Here is a 24,499-nt window from a genome sequence, read left to right on the forward strand (position 1 = left end):
TATGTTAACAGGAAACTAGGGATTCACCTACTTTTTCAAAATAAAAGCCCCAGAAGGTAACTTTCGTAACAGGGAACTCAGAACTAACTATTTATAAGGCTTCAGCTGCTTTTCATGCAATCACAACTTTTATTTACTGATTCATAATCTTTTGATTCTGATTCTGTATCTTTCTTCATACAGATTAAAGCTCTTCAGCATCTAATTCAATAATTTGAATTTCTTAAGAAATTGCTTTTCTAGTTTTGTTCTTTATTTTGAAAATGTGTAACCGGAAGTAGAGTATCTCGTGTGACAGCGGTTGAGTCGGACAGAGTCTGACACTGCTCGAGGCTGATCAGTTGCTGCCTGTTGCTCTGCTGCTGCTGACACTAAGTCGCGTTAGCTGTTGTATCGTCACCGTCCGCAACTTTAAGTTCTCTTTAACAACGACACGGACACGTTTAGGCGTGAAATACAACCTGCTCTGTAGCTGCTGCCCTTCTACATGGACTCTGTTCAGGTAGGTGAGTTAGCCCAGTAGTTAACCCGGGTTAACATGAGTTAGCTAGTGTTAGCATGCTGCTAGCAGGGGGTAAGCTAACAAGGGCAGGGCCAGTTAGCATCAAGGTGACGGACAGGTAACAGAGAGCTGGCTGTTTGGGTGCTCATGTGGACGCTAATCCGTTAACACCTGGCTGACTAGATACTAGCTCTATATGTGTAACTGTTTGTTATTTAACACAGCTTGTTTGTCGTCCTCAGAAACTGGCGTCTGGGTTCTCCCTGGACCTGGGACCACTGAAGGAACCTCTGGGATTTATCCGGGTCTTAGAATGGGTGAGTAAAGTGGACACAAGTACTTTAATGTGTCATAGTTAGATCACAAGCCACATTAAGGTTACAAGTTAACCTCTTCTGTGTTCAGCAACCGCATCTACTCCACGTGATGATATCTCCTAGTATAGTCCCTTTCACTAGTTTCACAACCTCACCAGACCAGTCTGTAGTGTTGTCAGCAAGATATTCTAGTACATAGATTGATCATTAAAGTGTAGAAGGCTGGAAACAACTTGTTCAATAACTAACTGTTGCAGGCTCCTCTGTCTCTGCTTTGTTCATTTGTAACTCTGGAGGCTTGGATCTTGACTTGGTTCACTGAGTTAAATGATGCCATAGCTTGTGAATTTACAATGCATGTAGTTACTGATTTCCCAATGTTAACCTACATGAGGATGTCAACGTGCTGTGGCAAACCGGATTATAGTAACGGACGGGAACAAACTGGAAGCTGGAACAATTACCAGGAAATTCCCAGATATATTGTGACTTCAGTATTGAAATAGTCCAGCTAAGATAGCAAGATAAGTTGTAGCATAATTTGCATTCAATCCACCAGTTTCAGCCAGAACAGGAGTGTCGTTGATGCCAATATGTTGTTACAGAAAAATCCATTCACTATAATAAAGCAGATGAATATGTTAGGTGGGCAAAATTGAAAGCAGAGGCCTGAGTTGGAGCTCCTATGAACCAGCTGTATAGTATGTGGCTGTTACAGTACCAGCTGTTAAGAATGAAGGAGCTTGGATATGTGCTGTTGCTCAGTAGGGCATGCTCTACATATCACCACTCTGTGAGTCTGTGCGATTGACTTCATAATGAGTAATCTGAATGCACCTTGCACTAAAAAAAAGAAAGCATTTCAGTAATGCCCCCTCTAATGTGACTGCTAGTACTCGTAGTGCTCTGTATTTGTTGTTGATGCAGACTACTGGGCTAACTGCCCCGTTACAGAAGGCAGTGCTGTGTGTATTTAAGGCGTGTGTTTGTGGACCAGCCGTGTCCTGTTGGTAATTAACATAATACAACAAGTGTTATCTGCTGCTGTGCTATGGAGTTTCACTCCACGAAGGTGAGTTAAAAAGCATGGCTTTCTATTCCAGTTAAATTAAAGTTTATTGCACAATGCTCACAATGTCAAACCCAGTCAGTACATTAAATATCAACCGAATTGTGACCAAAGTGTATTATTTTCTTAGTTTTGCAGGGTTTTTTTTTTTCTGTGGGCAAGAACCATGTGAAGTCAGGCGATCAGTAAAGTTGTGAATAAGTCAAAAGTTTAGCAGAATTATATAAACCACTTTATTTTAAGGTAAAACTGAAAGTGAGGGCTCACCGTTTCCTTTGCCATGAAGGGTAATGATACTAATCATTCCAAAGTAAAACCCATTCCAACAAGTACAGTAGGTCTAAGTTGCACTGTGACCACATTTGTAACCAGCTTTACTTTCTTTCATTTAGTCACTGTGTGCAAAAAACGTATTGGTTTGTGGAAGTTCGTGGATTGCATTGGCCGTTGCTCTGTCAAAATGAAAAGGCGTGAATAGTCCGTTATGCAAATGTCCAGCGCGATGTGTCCGGCTCACAAAATGAGGATCAAATTGTCAAACTGGGCGATCTTCTTCTAAAATGAAACAACGTTTACCAGTGGCGTCGCCTATTTCTCGCTTAAAATGTCTTCAGAAGTAGATTTTGGTGGATTGTTTAGACGGAGCAACAGAAATGTTATGAGCAGGCCGCCATGTTGTTTCCTGTTTTAAAAGACAAGCAGTAAACCAGGGACCAATCACGTATTCAACGATAGGACACGTCACCGCTTGAACGGCCAGTTGAGTGGAGCAGCACGTCCCCTAGTGTCCTCGCCGAACCTGGTGGACATACTGTATACCGCTGGTTTTATCATGATAGACATGACCACTGACTGTAACAATTTAGCCACAAATTGAGACTGACTATACACGCTCCAGACATATACTCGGTTTGGACCGTTTACTTTGTCGCTGGACTGGTTACATCCAAATGAATGAGTGTGCTGCATTTTTTTCACGCAGGGATGATGTTGGATCAGTTTGTGTCTGTTGTGAGCAATACCAGCAAAAAAAGGTATTATTTTGGTATGATACCAAAATAATACCTTTTTTAAACATTATTTTAAGGAACACAAACATGCCATCTAAGCAACCGTATAAGAACTTGGCCTAAGTAAGATATACTTTACAGTCTAAAATTGGCAAAAAAACTATGATTTAATTCAGACTCTTCCGTGTCAGTTTTCAGTACTTACAGTTAGCAATACCTGGGCTATGGACATATTTTGATTGATATTGAGTTTTGATACTTAGCCATAGTAAAACCAAACTCTAGGCTTCAAATGTCCCTCCAGAGCAAAAGAAACAGTGAGGACACAAATGCTATGTCCATGTTTTTCTTACAGTTTTCATTTCCGAGGTTTACCATCTATTATTTGTCAAAACTATCTCCATTTGTTATTTGGCCAATACATTTTCTTCTCTGGTGTCTTTCTGGTTCATCATTTCTCTCTATGTGCCTATTGTTAGTGTCAGAATCTTGTGGCTGAATAGGGCTGCTACTGTTGATGCTGAAACGTGGTCGTCAGTTTGGTGGCTACGTGTGTTTTGATTTGTTTTTTTCCTTTCGAGATGGTCACTGAGCTTTCAAATCAGATTTTCACAGCTGCTACAGACATTGTTTTTCTGAGTTTTTAAACGTTTCTATTTTTCCGATTTCTCCAACCATTTCAAGTTCAATTTGTTGTTGTTAGTCTGCATCAGTTTCAAGGCTGAAATAGGCAGAATTCTTCCAGGGTGAGGCTTAGTGTTCTAGTGCTGCCTCCCTCCTCTACTGTAATGCTCTTGGAAGATGTTTAGAATTGATATTACTGAATGTCACACTAGTCTGTATGCCACTGCCTGTAAACGTGGACATTTGCCAGCAACGCTAGTTTTTCACAGTGTCAGATGGAGGGTGGTTACCACTAAGGGAGGCGGTGATCGAGCTATTTTTGTAGTCACGATCAGCTGGGTCTGTCTTCGGGTAACTATTGCTGTATGGTCACGTGATGTGCCATTCGTTAAATTGCTAGTGTCAGAACCTTGTGACTGGCTGCTGCTATCTCTTATCTGTCCCCACCACTCCCTGACCATGGGGAGGTAGTGAGGAATGCTTCAGTCAGTCTGTGGGAGGCTGGGTGGGACACTGGACTCTGGACAGGGAATCCCCCCCACCCTGCGTGGAGGGTTTATTTGGGGTGCTGTCAGATTGGCCTGGGTGGGTCAAATGGGGCTGAGATGAAAGCTGAGAAATGTTGTGGAGGTCCAGACGCTCCTGAAAGATGAAACCCATTCCTGAAAATCCCTCAGTGGGCGTGAAGCTTGCTTAATACTGCACTCCAGTTCTCTGTGTGTGTTTCTGTTGTTTATCTTGCTGTCTTTACTCCACTACTGCAGCCTGCAGGCTGTTCACCTCAGTGCCTGGCCCAGTGCTTTGGCCCATTGTATACAAATGTTACGTAGCTGAAAGATATCCTGATGATTTGGGAATGTGCTTTGGTAGACGTGGGTGTAAGTGAACAAAGGACATTATTCTTGAGAGAAAGTACGGAAGCAAGAATCACATGCACATCATCAGAAGCTTTTCATTGGAGGAAGGATGTCCTGGGAAGGGTGGAGGGTGTGTGTGGAGAGGGGTGCTCTTTGTCAACAGAGTGATCCTAGGTACTGTAGTGCTTATTTATATATACTTTACAAGACAGTTAGTGCAGCACCACATTTGGTTATGAGAAAAGAGCAATTTCCTTGTGACCATATCATCATATCGTCACTGTCCAATTCAGTTACTGCTTGGTAGTGTTGAGGTCATTTTTTTAATCCTTTTTTGCTGATCAAAAACTTGCAAAATACTTTGCATAACACTTTCCAAGTGTGTAGAAGAACCTACGGTGGCCTTCAGGTGCATTCGTGCCACCAAATTTGATTCACCGAATTCACTTAAAAAACGTAAAAGGCCCTCTCTAGAAGCCAGTGTTCAGTTTGTCCGTCCTGGGCTACTGTAGAAACATGGCGGGCTCCGTGTAGATATCATGGCTCAATCTAAGGTAACGCAACGATTCTCAGTTTCAGGTGATTATACACTAATAATGCTAATATTTTATTCCATTTCTGCCAATAGACCCGCCCTACACGCTGGTCTGTGGTTGTCACGGTAGTCGGTGTTACACGGTGGTCAGGCAGACACTGATTATATTACGTAACCACCGCCCCCACCAGCTTTTCTTACAGAAATAAAACCCATTTAGTTCATTTTTGCGTATCAGTGGCATGTTATCAATAGATAGTCGGACAACGGATGCTACAAACTGAAAGTGAATGCATCTGCTCCGTACGGAGTCTCAGCTCAGAGTAGCAGGTGTCATATTTCACACACTGGACGAGAGAGAGTTGACAGACCGAGAGATGGCGGAGGATTTGGTGTCGAAGCGAAAAGCAAACGCGCCTATTTGGCAATATTTCAGATTTAAACTCAATTCTATAAGAGAACCATAACGTTAATGAGGTAATCGCCGCGAGGAGGATGGAGCGGTCACAAAACGTCGCCACGTAGACCCCTGGGGCCCCGCAGCGAAAGCTGGACCGGAGACACCAGACACACAGCCAGCCGACGGCAAAGATCAAAGTAGGTGCGCTACACATGTTGACCACCTCTGTGGGGTCGTTGAGTGATGGCTTCTCTACTTTATCGTAGATGGCCTCTTTCACTCCTCTTTCAAACCACCTTGGAAATTGGACATTGGACTGCATACACATGCAATGCAGTGAGGAGTGCACAGATTTGTACATTGGTGAAACCAAACAACCTCTAAACAGATGGATGGCTCAACACAGACGGGCCAACTCCTCAGGTTTAGACTCAGCAGTCTATCTACACCTGGAGGACAAGGGACACTCTTTTGAGGACAATAACGTGCATAATTTGGACAGGGAGGAAAAGTGGTTTGAAAGAGGAGTGAAAGAGGCCATCTATGCCAAAGTAGAGAATCCATCACTCAACAGAGGAGGAGGCCTAAGGCATCACCTGTCTTCCACTTACGATGCTCTCCTGGCATCCCTGCCCAGGAGACTAAACAACCATTCACACTTTACCTCACCGGACAGTCATTCACACCTGGCATCAACTGACTCTAATGACTCCAACGACCCATGTGACAGTCATTCACACTAGGTATCAGCTGACTCTAATGACCCATAACTACAGCGGTCACACCTAGGAAAACCAATGTACTGAGTGGTTTCTAGTATCCTGCTAACAACCCTACAGAGGTTAAATTCCTGGGTTCCCCTACCATTCAGACAGAACTGGAGAAGCTTCTTGGATGAGAAGTGAAACATCTTCAAGAATCTACACACGTGGACAAAATTGTTGGTACCCTTTCGTTAAAGAAAGAAAAACCCACAATGGTCACTGAAATAACTTGAAACTGACAAAAGTAATAATCAATAAAAATTTACTGAAAATGAACTAATGAAAATCAGACATTGTTTTTGAATTGTGGTTCAACAGAATCATTTTAAAAAACAAACTAATGAAACTGGCCTGGACAAAAATGATGGTACCTCTAGAAAAGATGTAAAATAATGTGACCATAGGGACATGTTAAACTAAGGTGTGTCCTGTAAATAGCATCACAGGTATCTTCAAACTTGTAATCAGTCAGTCTGCCTATTTAAAGGGTGAAAAGTAGTCACTGTGCTGTTTGGCATCATGGAGTGTACCACACTGAACATGGACCACAGAAAGCTAAGGAGAGAGTTGTCTCAGGAGATTAGAAAGAACATTATAGACCTTCATGTTAAAGGCTATAAGACCATCTCCAAGCAGCTTGACGTTCCTGTGACTACAGCTGCACATATTATTCAGAAGTTTAAGGTCCATGGGACTGTAGCCAACCTCCCTGGACGTGGCCGCAAGAGGAAAATTTATGACAAATTGAAGAGACGGATAATACGAATGGTAACCAAAGAGCCCAGAACAACTTCCAAAGAGATTAGAGGTGAACTCCAAGGTCAAGGTACATCAGTGTCAGATCGCACCATCCGTCACTGTTTGAGCCAAAGTAGACTTAATGGAAGACGATCGAGGTGGACAGTGTGGTCTAGTTGTGCCTTTTGGGGGTACATTTTTTAAATTTTGGCCAAACACTGGGATTTTTTTCGACGTAGAACTCGTTCCAGTAGTTCCAAAAGGGCAATACCTTAAGCATTGAGCGGGGATGTGTGAGCCCTGCTCACTTTTGCCTTGTGGCCATGATCGCGTAGCCATACTATACCCGCAACATTTTATAGCCTACCATCCGAGCAGGTGTTTTCCAGAGCTGTACATTTCAAAGCTTCATTCATTACGTTGACATTCAAATGATTAATAATAATAATTTATAGAAACCTTGCGTGCAGTCCACCTTCTGTCTCGCTTTCTCTCATGGCACACACAAGCGATGTGGCGCTCATTCTCTATAATTGTCTCAATCCTCAGTCCAAAAGTCAAAATCTTTTAAAAAAAGATAATGTAGTCCTTTCCCAAATTCCCAACATGTTTTTAATCCAAGGAAATATTCAGCTTCAAGCCATATTTGTTTGCAATTAATCTTTCAAAAACAGCATTCACTGCGGCCAAAAACTGTTTTCTTACTGGCACGCACCTTTATTAACAGGACGGTTTAATAGCATCAAGAACAAGAAGCAGAAATCAGGACACTTTGAGTCTGAGATATTTGTTAGGTTCTATTTTCTTGTTGCAGCATTACATTTAGTTTGCTATAAAACTAGGCGGAGATGTTTAGTGGAGATTATTTTTATGAGCGTGCACCACATGTAATCTGATATTCAATTATATTCAGTGTAGGGATGCTAATTTTGAATTTTTTTCTAACTAATAGCCGACCCTCGTTAACCAATTGTTAACCATTACCTGACAAGATTAGTGTGTTCCAGCAGCAGTGCTGTGGTTTTAGTGCCTAACAAGCTGCCTAGCTGCAACGATAAGCTGATGCACAGACAGGTTAAATCCATCATTTATCACCAGCTGCAGTGTATGAGCACAACAGACCACTGAGACCCCAGTTCACCTGACCGGGAGAGATAGCAGCCACGATGCATGTGGCATGTGGCATGTGTATAGTGTGTGCCAGTGTTGACTGTATGAAATCCAACTCTGCTCTGTTCCGAGTTTGTGTCTCGATTTGAGCGAGTAATGGCTTGCCTTTAAAAATAGGATGAGACTGCATCGGTCCGGATCTCACAACATTGTAGTCAACTCATACTCGGTTACCAGATATAGTACCTTAATAAGGTTTTTCCTGGCTCAGAAAGGACCTCTGGTGATACCCAAGGCAGGGCTGTACCGAATAGTTTGAAGCTTCATTCATAACATTGACATTCAAATTCCAAATCAACATTTGAATGTTCTGCAGCTTCTTTTTTTTCCATGTCCATCAATTCTGTTTAAACGTAGTATTTCTGCACGTTTCCAGATAAAGATTAGGCTACACTAATATTATACTATTTTTAGAATTAGATTCCAGTGGTGGCTGTGTAGTAGTGATGCGCAGCTGGTTCCGATAAACTCAAGGGAAAAATATCAGGTTTCAGGCGGGCAGGTGACAAAGTAGCATTCCGAGTAAGTTATAAATAACTTACAGAAACATTGCGTGCATTAGTCCAATTTCCACTTTCTCTTCCCCTCTCTCTGGCCATGTTTCCATTCACATATTTTTATTCGCATTTATTCGAATATATATATATATATATATATATATATATATATATATATATATATATATATATATATATATATATATATATATATATATATATATATATATATCGCTTTAGAAAATCTGTATAGAAACGGCAAAATCCGATAAAACTTCCTCAATTGCAAAAATGTTTTTACGCTCGCTTGAGGTGGTTTTGCCTTCGTCGAAAAAAAAGAGTTGATGTGCTAAATGGATTGCCTTTGTCAAAAAAATTCTGACGTAGCGAACATTTAACTCACATGACAGCTGTTTCCTTTGTGCGCATCTTCTCAGATATTCCCATAATGTGTGAATGCTGGTCTTTGTCTCCAACAACACGAAACATGGCCAATATCAGCTGACATGAGAACAATTAAAAATTGCCCAATTGAAACAAATTCCTATAAAACTCTCCAGTTTTCTCTCGTAGATGGTTTGATGGCCAAGCCCACTTGTGTTGTTTCTCTACTTCTTCTAAGATCTGTTTACTGGCAGTTTACAGCCATGCAAGCTTATAGTGCCATCTTCTGACCAAACTACGCTGTAGCCAAGTTTATTTGCTTTTTCAAGTCACTCATGACGATATTCACGATTATCCCGATAATGAAAATTCGCCACAATCAACTTATTGTGATGTTTATATTGCGATCTGTGATATCGTCCCATCCCTATTCGGTACAGCCCAGAGTGGGTTAGGCTTATAAATGGTTTTGTACAATGTTAATTGCACAATTTCTCCACAGTGCACTGTAGAATACTGCACAGGTCTGAAACTGTGGCCCGGGCCCAACCCTGCTGATGTATTCCCAGTCTAGGTCCTACAGCCAACAACATATTTCACCATGGGTTGGTCATGCTGCGGATGAAGAGAGGCTGTTCAAGTCTTGTCCAAACCTTGCTGCTAAATTCACGGCACTTGTGCGAAATCTGGCTGAGACGGAGACGTATTTAAACCCAAACCTGTGTTGCTACTAAATTGCAAATCCTGAACGCAGTTTGTGCTGCACCACAGATGATTCTCTGGCGACCCCGGAGTGGCATCCCAGTTTTTCTGCACAGTCAGTTCATGTTGAGGGTTAGAGGAAATGGTCTGGGTTCCTCTCTGCTTTCCCTTCTTCCTGCTGGGGTCTGCTCTCTGTCAGCAGAGTTGAAGATATCAGCGTGTTTTTCTTGCTTATAGAAGCTTTTTGCTGACATTCATTGTTATGCAATAAGAACAACCCCTACAGGGGGCTTTTGCCCAACTATTCATAGTGCTGCATTATAAGTATGTGACCCTTACAGCCGTATACTCGTCATTCACCTGACACATACAATGAAAACGGAAAGTTTCTACCAGAAAAAAGTCTTCTAAAAGGTTCACCTTTCAAACTTATTTTTGTTACATCTATGTGACTTGTGAGTGTTTTTTTTGTTTCTTTTAAGCACGTTCAATAAGCATGAAGGGATGCATCGGTCCGACTTTTCAGTCCCGATAGCGATACCTGGGCTTCTGATATCGGCCGATACCGAGTACTGATCCGATACCAGTGTTTAATTACTCACTGTGTGGAAGTGACTGGGATCATTCTTTTATGTGTAAGGCAACATCATGCTTGACTTAAACATTGCTTTCCTAACTTTGTAAAACAAAATATAACAAATAAATACATATAAGTTTACTGATTTTTTTCTATCTATCCATCCATCCATCCATCCATCCATCCATCCATCCATCCATCTATCTACCAGCAACTTGGTAAAATGTCTCTAACACAAATTACAAACCAAGAGTAAACTTTTTTAATGCAGCAACAAATTGGTCAAAACTTAAACAGGAATTTAAATTCCAGTATATAATGTATATAGTATATAAACATAAAATTGAACTCAATAGATTGGCCCAATTTTCACGGATACCCGATCCAGCTGTTTGAGTCAATATCGGCCCGATATCGGATCCGGTATCGGTGCAATCCTATAAGCAAGGCAAGTTTATTTATATAGCTCTGCAGCCCTCTGCTGGGTTTTCTCTTTTTCTTCTTATTCTGCTGTGCTCGGGATGCTTCTGGACGTCTGCAAACAGCTTTTGAGCCATGTGGGGATTTAACCCCCACGCATTGTGTTCAGCCCGTTCAGATGGTGAAATACCGTCGCTTTGTCACGCCTCTCGGCTTCTGATTTCAAGACACAAGCATTAGGCCTTACATCGATGGGCACAAGTCCCCCTTTAGATGCTCTGCGGCCGTATTTGACGGATGAGAACGGGTTTATTTCATCTCTGTGAGTTCCCCTGTTCCTCTGTCTCTCCTCTGCTGTGTGCAGTGGCTGCTGTATGCTGCTATCGGTGTGTCGGTTTGACCGAGGCACAGAGGACAGCCTACCTTTAGGCTGCATTCATTGAAAATCCGGCAGCTCAGCACCTTCCAGCAGGGTTGTGCGGAGGTGTGCGGAGTTAGCTGTGTGTTTATTTGTGTTTTACATCGTAACCGCCGTGAAACACTCAGAAAATATGGTTTTATTTCCCTTATTAAAACGGAGGTGGCAGGGGAGACGACGATGACAACAGGCTGTCAAACTTTCCTCGAACTCGCAGCCATTATTTATTTACTTATATTGTACTTTACTTTGCTGTTATTGTCTCGTGGGAGATGAGGACAAGGGACTGCAAGGATTTTCCTTTTTACTGAAACAAAAACGATGACAAACTGTGCGATAATCACATCAAATAAATTACCGACACATACCCCATAAAAACTCATTTGCTCATATGTAGACCTGTAAACAAATAAATAAACTGTAGCCTACTCCAACATCTAAAATAAAAGACCTGGCTTTGTTGAGACTGTCTGTCTATCGATCTCCTCTGCTGCGTTTCGGTGCCTGGGACGGCGCCCAGATGCTGGAATAAATTAGTCATACTGCTTTTAGGTTCCACAGAATTTAGACAAACTTTATACAGCCAACAGCGCTTTGCTCGAGGTCGGACTCTGTGGCATTCTGTGGTGCATCATGGTGGGAACAGTCTACAGTTTGCACAGCATCCTCCTCTCTGACACCACCAACAAAGAATATAAAACAGCTGGACAGTGTAGTTTCTGAAATGTCATTGAATCAGGAGTAAAGAATTTAGTTGTAGGTTTGCGTCTTTTCATTGGATGAAGACAAATAAGCACCAGCCCTGTTGATTACCAGTAGAGTAACTCTTCAGTAAAAATGGAATCTAATTAGATGATGGCTTTTTGTAAGAACTAGACTGGTTGAGGCTGAAAGTTTGTTTTGTTCAGCTTCATATTCGAGGATTTTCCATTTTCGCTTTCAGCTCTTTGAGCAGCAGGGAGGGAGTTTCCTGTGTGGAAAAAGGATGTGTGGAGGAGTGATAGTGAAGTGGGGAGGTTTGTCCAGAAGGGGAAAATGGCATATGTTACTTGTGGGAAGGGAAAATGCATCATTGTATCTATTTCATATTGACTCTAATGTAGGAGCTTACCTCTGATCCTAAAAGGCAATACAGTTAAATCATTTCTTAATTTGATCTTTACAAATATGAATTTTATTAAATTGATATTACTGAATGTCAAACTAGTCTGTATGTGACAGCCTGTAAACCTGGACATGAACAGTAACAGCTGTTTTTTTCACAGTGCTGGTTGGAGGCTGGTCACCAGTCATTAAATTGCTCTTAATTTAATTTCAATAAAAACTTTTATTCAGATTGTATTAATTTATGATGTTTATTTGTTTTTATTAAGTCAGAATTATAGCAACAGAATGTGGCTTGATTGCTTTTAAAACCAAAAAGCCCTGATGACTTGAGACACACAACCTCATTTAAAACTTCATCTTTCTCTGCCTCTACAGATCTTCACCATCTTTGCCTTTGCCACCGCTGGAGGTTACTCTGGGACGAGCCACTTTACAGTCAAATGCCCAGCAGTGGTGGAGGATAAGCATGTAGAACCTGCGTTTGGCTACCCGTTCAGGTACTGTAGCACACTAGAGCTCTCCCAGTCATAAGAGACTTTGCTGTTTATCTCTTATTGAAGACTTGTCCTGCCGATATATTTTGAAATGCAGTTAATGTGTCAAACAGGATTTTCAGATTGTTTTCTTAAAACGCCAGGACAAAAAGATCTTTCTCATCATGGTGAAAAGAATGGTTATCCCACTTAGTGTAAGCAGGTTAAACCTCCACTCTCTCCCCTACTTCTCTCTTTGATGGCTTTTTTTGTGTCTCAATATAGCCAAATACATTTATGTTGTCAAAATGACTGCAGAAGCATCCAATAATGATTTGATTGTGAGTATAAATGCTACTAGGTAACCAGTGTGATCAGTCATTGCTGGGCAGCTGCATTTAGAGACACTATGACACAGGACTGGGCCATAAAGTTGAAATCAATATCACAACAAGAATATCTTTCAAATAGTGATATATATATATATATATATATTAGGGCTGAGACGACACACCTATCTCCTGATTCGATACTATCACGATACTTGGGTGCCGATTCGATATGTATTGCGATTCGATATTACGTTTTATTGCGATTTTTGTTAACTTTTCTTAACACTAGACCATGGGGAAAAGTTGAATGATACACTTCTAGGGACTTTTACTTTAGAAACTATTCAATCAATACGGTAAGATTGTTTGATTTTCAGCATGTATGTAGTCAGAGATGTCCTGAAGTCAAATATATCAGTCATTGTCAGGAATTATTTATTACATTTTTTTCAGCAACCCAAAAATCAAAGAATAAAGATATTTCCCTCACAGATTAGTGGAATTTACTCTTTAATGTATAAGGGACATGTAATGTTTTATACTTCTGGTGAATATAATCCAATCAATCTTATTTCCATAGATGTATTTTGTATATACAGTTCCCTTTGTTAACACCTTATTTTGAAAAACTCGATATAGTCCCACGTGTCTACTTCCTCTAACTTCTCCAAGGTGGTCTCTAGCTCTCCCGTCAGCTCCGTTCTCTTTATCCATCCATGGTCAGCTCCATCGGGGCCGTTTGAATGCGTGACAGAGTTAGCATGTAGCTTTAGCCGTGATGTCTAGCTCTGCTTTTCCTGCTAATGTGTGAAACCCAAAGTGTTTCCATCCTTTACTGGATGTGTAGTGTTTACCACGCTGGATTTAACATGGGAGGGTGCAGGTCGTATCCACGCGGACCCTCCGCCATTTTCTACATTGTTGTTTCGGCTCGCGGCAGCCGGCTAGTTTGTTTTGGTTGAAGGATACGGAACTGATATGACGTCACGTTACTCAGACTACAACAATAAAAGCGGTACCTTCCTTTTTCCTCCACATAGACTCAAATGAAGCAATTATATATAATATATTGCAGAAGTATGCAGTCCCATATAAATGCTGTTCAGTGCTATATACTGTGTTCTAATAATATAAATTAAATCAGACAAATCTTATTTCTTTAGAGGAAAAAAAGATTCAGTCACTCATGTTACATTTTGCAGCTTGCTCGTAATGATGAATAACAACACGCTTTTGTTAAAGGCTAAACACGATACGATCGTATCACCACCATACAGGTCAATTAAGACAGGGTTGTTAGTGAAAGTGAAAGTGAAAAAATGGTACCAGCATATTATCTATCACAGACTTTGCTAGCTGAGAGCATGAGAGTGGTTAGCAGAAACAAGGATGAGGAAACTGAACATGTGTGCCACTGACTAGGGGGATAGTTACTTTTCTTACTTTTCTTGTTTCTTCTCTAAACAGTTAAATTGCATGGAAATAAGAATCATTGTGTTTTCGTTACCTTAGGGCGTATTCACACCTGCCTTGTTTAGTTCAGTTGAATTGAACCCTGGAGCGTTTACCCTCTCGGTGTGGTTCGTTTGGGCAGGTGTGAACACAGCAATCACACTCGGGTGCAGCACCAAAACAAGCGAACCGAGATCTCCTTACGGGGCGGTCTTGGTTCGCTTCGTTTTTGGTGAGAACATGATCCAACCTCGATCCGGTCCAACTGGAAAAAGCATTGCGCCTTTTTGGATTAAACCAGCTCCGGTAGCAAGCAACGCTGTGCACGTCAACACCAGACACCAGACAACATTACTACTAAAGAGCCTACACTTGTCTTCGCTATTCACATCAGTACTAAACAGGTGTAACGTCAGGCTGTGTTTAAGACCACGGGCATATCTGATGGATCTTCGGAAATATTTTCGGCCGATGTGCATGTCACAGTTTAGGAGGGTTAATGCACGCCTCCTCTTGAACGGTCTTGATATGCGCCTTCGACAACTCCAGTGCATCAATACATCGTTTTCCAGTCGCCTCATTTTCAAACTGTATCGTTTGCCTCGAGTGAAAAATTGCTACAAGGTAAAAAAAAGATGACCAGGGCCAAAATCAAGCCGCGTAGTTGTCCCTCCATTGTTGCGTTCTGGAAATCTGCTCTTCTTTGTTTACTTCCGGGAGTTTTCCCGCAGGGAAATTCTGACCAATTAGAGAGCAGTTTCTTTGCGCACCAACATTTTGGTCTGCTTGTAAACGCTGCCGCGTGAACACAAACCAAACTCGAGGCAATATGCAACATAGTAACAATTTGGTGATTCCGACCAGAGCAAACGAACTAGAGGTGTGAAAACGCCCGTAGAATGAGCCGTTTATCTCTACGTACAGAGCGGGTCCTCTCTTCACGGAGCTGGCTGCCATGTTTCTACAGTAGCACCAGAACGGACAAACCAAACACTGGCTCTAGATAGTGACATTCCCGTTTTTGCGTCGGCTACCGTAGTTCTCCCACATGCATACATCTGTAACCTCACCGCTAGATCCCACCAGATCCCACCAGATCCCACCAGATCCCACACTCTGCACCTTAAAAACAATGATTCAGTGACAGCAGCAAATTACAAAAATCCATTATAAAGTTACTTTACAGTAGATCTCTGTTCAGCACCGTAAGACAAATGATTTTACTTTAAAGATTGACCTTTCTGTTTCCATCAGTGGCACCCTGCTTGTATATGTATTTTTTTTTTTCTGACCTTGATTGCTCAGAACAGGTCCAGTCCAGTGCAATTTGATGAAAGCAGCATGTAATACTCATTATGCACACACCCTTGTAGTCCAAAAGTAGTCTTCAAGGTTTCAACCAATATATATATATATATATATATATATATATATATATATATATATATATATATATATATATATATATATACAACTGAAGTGAACCGCTGAAGGGTCTCACTCCTCATGATCATGTAGTGCAGTGTGATTAATGTCAGTTAGACGAGGGACTTTGTGATATTCAGTGATATTCTGATATCAGGAAAAAGGTCCTCTGTTTATTGTGATAGTTAATGATTTGAATCCCAATCCCTGTGAAGTGTGTTTATGATGAAGCTGATCTACGCCCATGCAGTGCGAGTTGAAGGTTCTATTTAATATGTGCACACAGTCGGTCTAAGTAAAAAAAAACAACAAAAAAGTCTCGCTTAATCCTTTCATGTTCTCTCTTCTTGCTTTCCTTGGATAGACGAGTAACCCAGGTGAGGACTTGTTTTCTCTGAAATCACACAACAAGAGAGTAAAAACAAGAGTCATCAGAGCGACTGTTGAAAGTGCCTTCTCCCTCTCTCCCTCCTCCCTTCAGGTTGAATGCTAAACCGTATCATATACCGCTCTGTAGCGGCACTCCTTCCAACGAGACCTTTCTCCAGGGCGACTTCTCCTCCTCGGCAGAGTTCTTCGTGTGCGTCGGCGTGTTCGGGTTCCTTTATTGCACCGCCACGCTGGTCCTCTACTTGGGCTACCAGAACGTCTACCGTCAGACCAGCCGCGGTCCCATCATAGTGAGTAAACATCCTCTTCATACCTGCTGTACTAACCCCATTCACACCCACCAAGATGGAGAGAGATGGGGTTGTTTTTTACATCTCAGGCATTTAGACCAAAATCATCCTTGTGTTAAAGCGACGCGCTGCGGCGTGTTATTTAAGGTTCTAGTGAGTTTAAAATATGATCCAGGAAGTCCAGTTGGAGTAATGGATTAGTGAATTTTAAGGCCTCTCAGAGGTCGTGGTTTGCTTGAGGAAAATAAGTCATATTAAATATAAAATGTCCCTACTGTTTTGTCACCAACAGCCTCCCAACCCCTCCATTGTACTTTATTATTAAAATGAAATGATCATTTTGTATGGTAGATAAGGGGGCTGCACGGTGCTGCAGTGGTTAGCACTGTCGCCACACAGCCAGAGGGTCGCAGGTTCAAAACCGGCTAACGTGGGTTTTCTCCGGTTCCTCCGGCCTCCTCCCACAGTCCAAAGACATTTTGACTCTGAATTGACTGTAGGTGTGAACGGTTGAAAGTGTTGACATGTGATAGTCTGGCGACCCGTCCAGGATGTACCCCGCCTTCGCCCAATGTCAGCTGGGATCGGCTCCAGCCGATAAGCGGTCACAGCTAATGTAGATAGTAGAGATAAGGTTTACGTGCAACAGGAACTGAGAACCTTCTGAATACTGATGTGTCATGAATGCATATGTAAACATGCTCTGTGTTAAACGGTGTTCTCCCTACCAGGACCTGGTGGTGACCGCTGCCTTCGCCTTCCTGTGGCTCGTGTCCTCCTCAGCCTGGGGCAAAGGGCTGACCGATATCAAGTGGGCCACTAACCCAGAGCACCTGGTCATGATCGACTCATGCAAGGACATCTGTCACGCAGGAGACTTTCCGTCCATGGGCCGCCTCAATGCCTCTGTGGTAAGTCATGGTAAAGTAGTGCAGCGGCACCGGACCTTTAGTACTTCCTTCTTAAGAGACCCAAAATTCTCAGAGAGGCCGTATTATTGGTCCTATAGAGGAAACATCCTGTCTGCTCTAGCATTTAGAAAAGCTGCAGAGCCGTTCCCTAAACTGGACACGCATGCTCGCACATTCCTGTTGAGTGTTTGATTCTAAATAACAGATAGTGTGTGTGATACTTTAAATAATGACCCATGGCAAACATGAACTCAATAAATAGTTCCATCTATTTAAACTGCATAGGCGGGATTGGGTGCCTTTTGACCGGGGTCCCGCAGGAATCAAATACATTGGTATTTAAAATTCTTATTTAAAAGCACCAATTAAAACAGAAATGGAAAACAATGACACAAAGTCATCAGGAACAAATTGATTGACAAAAGTCATGAAAAACTGGAATGATACAATAAAGCACCTGTGAGATATGACGGAAAGTAGACCTGTGGGGTCTGGGGGTTAAAAAGCAGATGGCATGAGCATTTGTTTAAAGGGACTGTTTGTAAGAATCACAAATGTCTTGTTAACAGCGACACCTGTGGCCGTTAAGTCAACGAAAGTCAGCGTCCTGTTGCTCGTGCTTGTGCTCGCTCTACATAGACATGAACGAGCATTGCTCAAAACAGTGAGGAGACACACGTCAGCTAAAAGCACAATATCACTCTATATTTCAGCTGCTTGGCAGTAATGTTAGCTGACCAGACGAAGGTCTCTCCATGAATCAATGCTGATCCTAGTGTTGGCTTTTCCTGCTTCAGCCTCCCGACCGCGGCCGGAGGGAACAGGGGAGACACCGGAGTTTTGGTCGGAGACGATAACGTTTCTCTCTGCGGAGCCCCGTCACTTCACAAGACACGTGAAACCTCTGTTGGTCTGGAGGAGCTGCAGCAGTTATTTCTGCACAAACGTCCACTGTACATTCACTAGATATTCGCAGAGCGACTAACTCTTCTGCAGTGTGGAGTGAGCAGCATGCACGTGAGGTGGAGCGAGCTGAGTGAGCGAGAACAAGCGCGGTGTGTGTGAATGAAGGCAAGCAGGCAGAGGAGCAGAGTACAGCAGAGACTCTGGTCCTGGAGACCAAAGCTACGGTCTCCCCCGCGTCCTCCGACCGCGGCCAACACTGTTTAACAGACGGTCTTCACTAAATACAACTTTGTGGTTTTGGTGCTTCCGTGTAGTTTGTGTTGATGTCTGTACAGCGTAGCCACACGAGAGCGCGCTTGGGACACCGACCTGCAATGATTCATACGTGTAAGAAGTTACAAACGGTCCCTTTTAAATTTAGGTAAAAACTATATTTGTAGCCTTTACCTCTCCATATGGAGCTTTACATAAACCTTTCTATATTTTGTTTGATTTCTCCTGCATTGAATTGTGTCGATGTGCCTGTCAGTCTTTTTAATATGTTGATTCCATAGCATGACAACCGAAAGGAATCTTCAGGACAGACATCATTCATTTCATTGTCTTGTTATTTTTTGCCGTTACACTGAAACATAGTGGCATTCTTTCTGTTCCTTGCCGACGGTGTGAGTAGGATGCTTCATAAATAACTCCGCTCCGACCATACCCGAGAGAGAGAGAGAGAGAGAGAGAGAGAGAGAATATACACTACATCTGTCCAAACCCTATTTTTGTCCCAAAAGCAGACAGCATTTGAGCCGATAACTGCCGCTGTGAACAAACTTTACTGATGTCCACCTTTCAGCCAACATGCTCCATACCGACTGCTTTCACTGTTATCAAGTTACTACAAACACTTTGTTACAGATTAGCACCCGCTACCAACCTCAGCCCCACTCCTGTGCTTTTCAACACAGTATTCCACATACCACTGATAGGAGATTATTGTTATACTGTATATGAGTGTTCTGGTGGCAGCGTACAGCCAGTGCCATCTGGTGTTTAAAATAAAAACACATTTCCTTCCGTTGCTGGGATTGCTCCACAGCTTACTGCAGCAGTGTAACTATGTATAATCAAAAATGCATTTTATAAAATGAACGTGTAGTCGTACAATAGCATTGTTGGATGCACTATTTGAGTCAAATAGTGTGTAAATGCAATAATTGTATTTGTCCTAGTATCGACATTTGTTGACAATAGTGTAAGTGTTGATGTACAGGTCAAGCCTATTTTTAAGCCTTACTTTAAAGGTCCCATATCGTGCTCATTTCCAGGTTTTACTTGTATTTTGGGTTTCTAATAGAACATGTTTACATACCTTAATGTTTAAAAAAATACTTTATTTTCCTCATACTGTCCGTCTGAATATACCTGTATTTACCCTCTGTCTGAAACGCTCCGGTTTAGTACATTTCAAAGGAATTGCAGCAGAATTGCGTTGCTAGGCAACAGCTTGGGTCCATGTTTACATCCTGTCAGCTGATGTCATTCACATACACTGCTACAGGAAATAAACTGGGACACATTTAGAAGGTTTACGTTTAAAACCGTGAAATGGTCTAAATAGTGTAGATTTGTGACATCACAAATGGACAGAAATCCTGACGGCTTGTTTCAAAATCTAAGTTTCTGAATACGGGCTGTGTGTGTTTCCCTGTGGATTGAGCGTTTCGATACTTTCACAGTATTTATATAGAACTTAAACCTGCTTTATAATATAGAAGATCTGAAAATGTCACTTTTTATTATACGGGACCTTTAAAGTCACCAGTATTCAAATTTCCGTGTGTTTACTGCAAAACACGGATTTGTGTTGTCGGATATCGGGCCGATATTGACTCAAGTAGCTAGACCGTGTATCTTGGAATGAGGCCGATCTATTCAATTCAATTCTATATTTATATACTATAAACATTATATACTGGAATTTTATTTCCTGTTTAACCAATTTGTTGCTGCATTAAAAAGGTTTACACTTGAATTGTATTTCCTGTTAATTTTGAAGATTGTTTTTTACCAACTTGCTGGTGCATGATTTCTTATTTTAAAAATAAATAACAATTCAGTAAATGTATACTCGGTATCGGCCGATACCAAAAGTCCCTACTTCAAAGCTTATGGTCACGACTGAACTGGAACACACAAGGGGAGGACAAGACATCGTGAATAAGTGAAGTACACATTATTCGTTGTCACTTATCTGTTTTCCTGTCTTCCTACAGATATTTGGCTTTTTGAACTTGATCCTGTGGGCGGGGAACTGCTGGTTTATTTACAAGGAGACTCCTTTCCACAAGGATCCCAACCCACCAGCCACCATGGAGGAAGGAGGGCCTCCTGAGCCCTAGCCACATCACCGAGGGGTCCTCAAGCATGTGCCCTGTGCCCACGGCAGAACCGCTTTGTGCCCAACACTGGTCTCTGATGTTAACCTGCAGAAATGGAAACAAAAAGGAAGGCAACTGTCCTAAATACCCACTATACCTCCCAACACATGTCAGAGCTATTTTTTCACTTACGGGTCTTAAGCTCAAGTTAACCTAGTCCCCCGAGGACAATGAGCAACCCTATGTTCTTTATCTTTTATTTTCAAAATCTGTCATCACTGTATGTATTTGGTGTTCAGAACAGCAGGTCCCGCAGTGCATTTGCTTCCACGTTAGCACTGTCCGCCCTTCAGGGAGCTGCCTAATGATGAAATTGTGATGCAAGAACCCAGAATCTCTGCTGCTCTTCAGCTAGGGGAAAAAAGGTAAATGATTAAGAGAAGTTGAGAGCAAACAGCCCTCGTATCCAATAAAAGCAAGAAATATAAATTCAGAAGCAAACTTTTTAGGTGGGAGCAAATGCACGCCTGGGGTTCTGAACAGGAGTCCTTTCTCCGTCATGTAATCGGTAAGAGGAAGTGCTACAGTACAGATACCAAGTACTGTAATTCTAAACATATCAGTCACTTCAATTTCAATAGATGTGTCATAGCCTGAAGGTCAAAATATGTTCATTGCTCCTTTTTTTTTTTTCTCCCGTTAAAGCAACAGCTGATACCAGAGCCCTGCTGTATAATCACACTAAGGCATTCGTTCTCTTCTTTTCTGAGCTCTGAACCGTCTACCGATTAAATGAACCACCATGCCATTTCCCCACCAATGTTCTAATCTACTGACACACACAGACAAATATACTTCATAACCCCATCATGGGTGTTGCAGTTTCAACACACTTTGAATATCTTGCGCTTAAAGAGAATACACACACACACCAAGTAAAAAAAGAAAAATCACACTACGATCTACTGCACTTTTTTACAGACTTTTATTTTGAAAGTTTCATTCTAGGGTTTTTGTTTCAGGTTGGTTGTGGCAGCGTTGTGACAGCCTTGTTTATTTTCAGCCTGTAATCCAGAACAAGGCATGTTCTCCACATGTTTACTCTAGTAGCTGTCGTACATGACTTCACAGCGTGGAAGTGACCGATAGATGTCAGGCCAACCGCCGCCGTTTAGTTCCTGTTTGATCCAAATGTTACTTTTTACACTACTACCATAAACACTAAGACTTATTCTCGTTCAAACGATCTTTTGTAAAAGGTGACTCGCAGTGAGATTATTTATATACAGTTCACGTGTATTTTTATCTACATTAATTAGTCAGTTGCTTATTTTTAAAAAACAATGTTGGGTTTCTGTTTGTATTTCCCTGTGGAAAAATGTCAGAGTGCAGCTTCTCGATTTTTTTTTTTTTGAAATTTTTTTTTTGCAATGTCAGATTTGCTGTTAACGTGTTGTACCACTGAGTGGCTTTTTCGGCTTAATCGTGTGATGAAAAATAGTTCACGTAACAAAATGTGGTTGCCAGATTGATGTAATCCTGCTGTATTTCTTAACGGCCACGCCCGTAGTTCTGCTCTACATGTAACTTTACAGCCAATGCCATGCATCACAAGGTTTTGTATTGAACTCCTACAGTCACTGTTGATGACTCTTTTGTCACTGATTATTTTGCATTGCACTACGAGGGATCTAATGATCTTCATGAAGTAACTGTTAGTGGAGTTATCGAGCCACCTGTGCAGCTGTTTTATTTCACCGCCGTGTCCTCCGTATAGGGAATAAACGAGGGGCTGTTTGAGAGAAATAGAAATAGTAATATATTTTCCACATCACATTGAAATTAGATACATATTTTGTAAGATGCTTTATATAAATTTTAGACGATAAATCTTGGTTTAATTAGAACACAGTAATATGTAGGATGTTTATGCGATGGGGTTATTGAAATTGGACTTCATGTATTTTGTGCCTTGTTTTTGCTAAATGAAAGAATGGTTTATTTGTATTGACAAGTGTAAAACATGAGAGCTGTAACTGCTGGATTCTGTCTCCTTTCTTAATTACATTGCAACATAAGATTATAAATGAGTACATCTGTAGACCCACCCTCATGGCTTACACACATTTAAAGCCACTATGTGCAGAATTTGGATGTGATTATAGCATCTTTCATATTAGTCTGATAGATACAATCCTGCTTAGAACTAATGCGGTCTATATATACAGTATGTTGCTTCCAGACATTTTATATAGATGGATCATTTTTTTTGAGGTGAATCAACTTCCCAGTACGAACACCTAAATAGCCCTTATTTAAAAAATTAAGATTCTAAAGTTGTAAAATTAACTAATAGCTGAATCCAGAGTTATTGCCCTTCCTCCGTTCATGTGAGTGAGAGCCAGACCGAGGCTGGAGCGCAAGCCGTGACCGAGTCATGTGATCGAGAGGACGCTACTGCGCATGTTCCATGTGCCCAAGATCCGGGTACTTTTCCAGACGGAAGTCAAGTCATCTAGGCTTCATGCGCCGCTGAGCAACTTTCATAGGAATGAACGGGGCCCGGCCTCCAACGCTGGATCCAGTTCTCTTTATACATCCGTGCTACGTTCGCACCACGGTAGCTCTTTGGCTTGAAATACACAAAAACTAACTATGATATCTCTATAAACTACATTTATGATCAAATTGACACATGACTGGTGACAGTTATGGAAAGTTAAAGTTACATCTCCTCTCCCGTACAATTCCTGAGCCTCCGGCTGCACGACTACGTCACTAAGAGCAGCTGTCAATCATGATGTCTCACCTCCTTTTTACAGCGTCAAATAACTAATTAAAACCAAACTAATCATAAAAATGAACACTTGAACACACATCAGCGTGATAAGAACTACCTAAAATGACAGAAACCATCTTTGGGCAAAATGTATGATGTGTACTTTGACTTTTTAGATTGGCCCATGTCCCAACCGCTAACATGGAGGAGGTGGGCTTTATAAACTATTCTGCAGCCAGCCACCAGGGGGCGATCCAGATGTTTTGTTCTTTTGGGTTCTTTCTAGCCCATTCATTCAGAATCTCTTGGTCGGATCCTCAAAGTCAGGCAGTTCTGTCTGCCAACGTGTCTTTATCATACTATTATTATCATATAAACTAGGTGGTTCCAAATTCAGAAATTCTACAATTCCATAGGTAGTGACTTCAGTTTCCTGTTTGGATTGTAGCACTCCTCCGCCAGATGTGTGTAGAAGTAACTGAAATCATCCAACTGTCTGTTGGGTCACAGGTTAGCATAAAAGAGTGTCCGTGTCATCCTTCCATGGTAGATTCATCCCAGAGCTTTGTCAGTCCCTTTCCCCTCAGCCTCAGCACCACTCCTCTCTCCCACCAGCAAGAAAACCTGGAGGCCATGAGGGAAGGATTGTTTAGAACGGGATGCTAACATAGTAGACATACTACAAATGCCACAGAAGTGCTAACCAACATTTGAACTCGTGACCCCTTAAAATTTGGCAAAGTCTTTTTTGAGCAATTCAACCCAGGTTTTTCTCTTTTCAGATTGCGTCATAACTTTAGAGGCCCGAAGAGTTGAAAACATCAAGTATTTCACAGAAAAGAGCTAAGTAATCATAGAAAAGCCTGTCTCCCTTTAATGATCTGGGGACCACTTAGAGGTACGTGTGTTTACGATGTGAACAGTATTCTCTACTGACACAAGGCCAGATTGAATGCAGACGGGATGGAGGCATGACAGCATTCAGGTATTTTCCTTTTAACCACTAAGTGATGCTGTGGCTGGTAGGAGTATTTATTTCACAGGCTTTGCACATTGGCAGACCTGTAAAAGAACCAGATGT

At 41.7% G+C, this 24,499-nt stretch overlaps 1 protein-coding gene across 1 annotated transcript; it reads left to right on the top strand.

The window, feature by feature from the left end:
• Nucleotides 1–315: 315 nt before the first annotated feature.
• sypl2a (synaptophysin-like 2a) lies at nt 316–22,683 on the top strand. The gene is made up of 6 exons (XM_074649297.1): nt 316–502; nt 745–819; nt 12,467–12,588; nt 16,255–16,453; nt 17,185–17,364; nt 20,535–22,683. The coding sequence occupies exons 1-6, from the start codon at nt 488–490 to the stop codon at nt 20,658–20,660; spliced, it is 717 nt and encodes a 238-aa protein (XP_074505398.1). The 5' UTR covers nt 316–487; the 3' UTR covers nt 20,661–22,683.
• Nucleotides 22,684–24,499: the final 1,816 nt, after the last annotated feature.

Source organism: Sebastes fasciatus, chromosome 1, assembly GCF_043250625.1.
Source record: "Sebastes fasciatus isolate fSebFas1 chromosome 1, fSebFas1.pri, whole genome shotgun sequence".
Lineage (NCBI taxonomy): Eukaryota > Metazoa > Chordata > Actinopteri > Perciformes > Sebastidae > Sebastes > Sebastes fasciatus.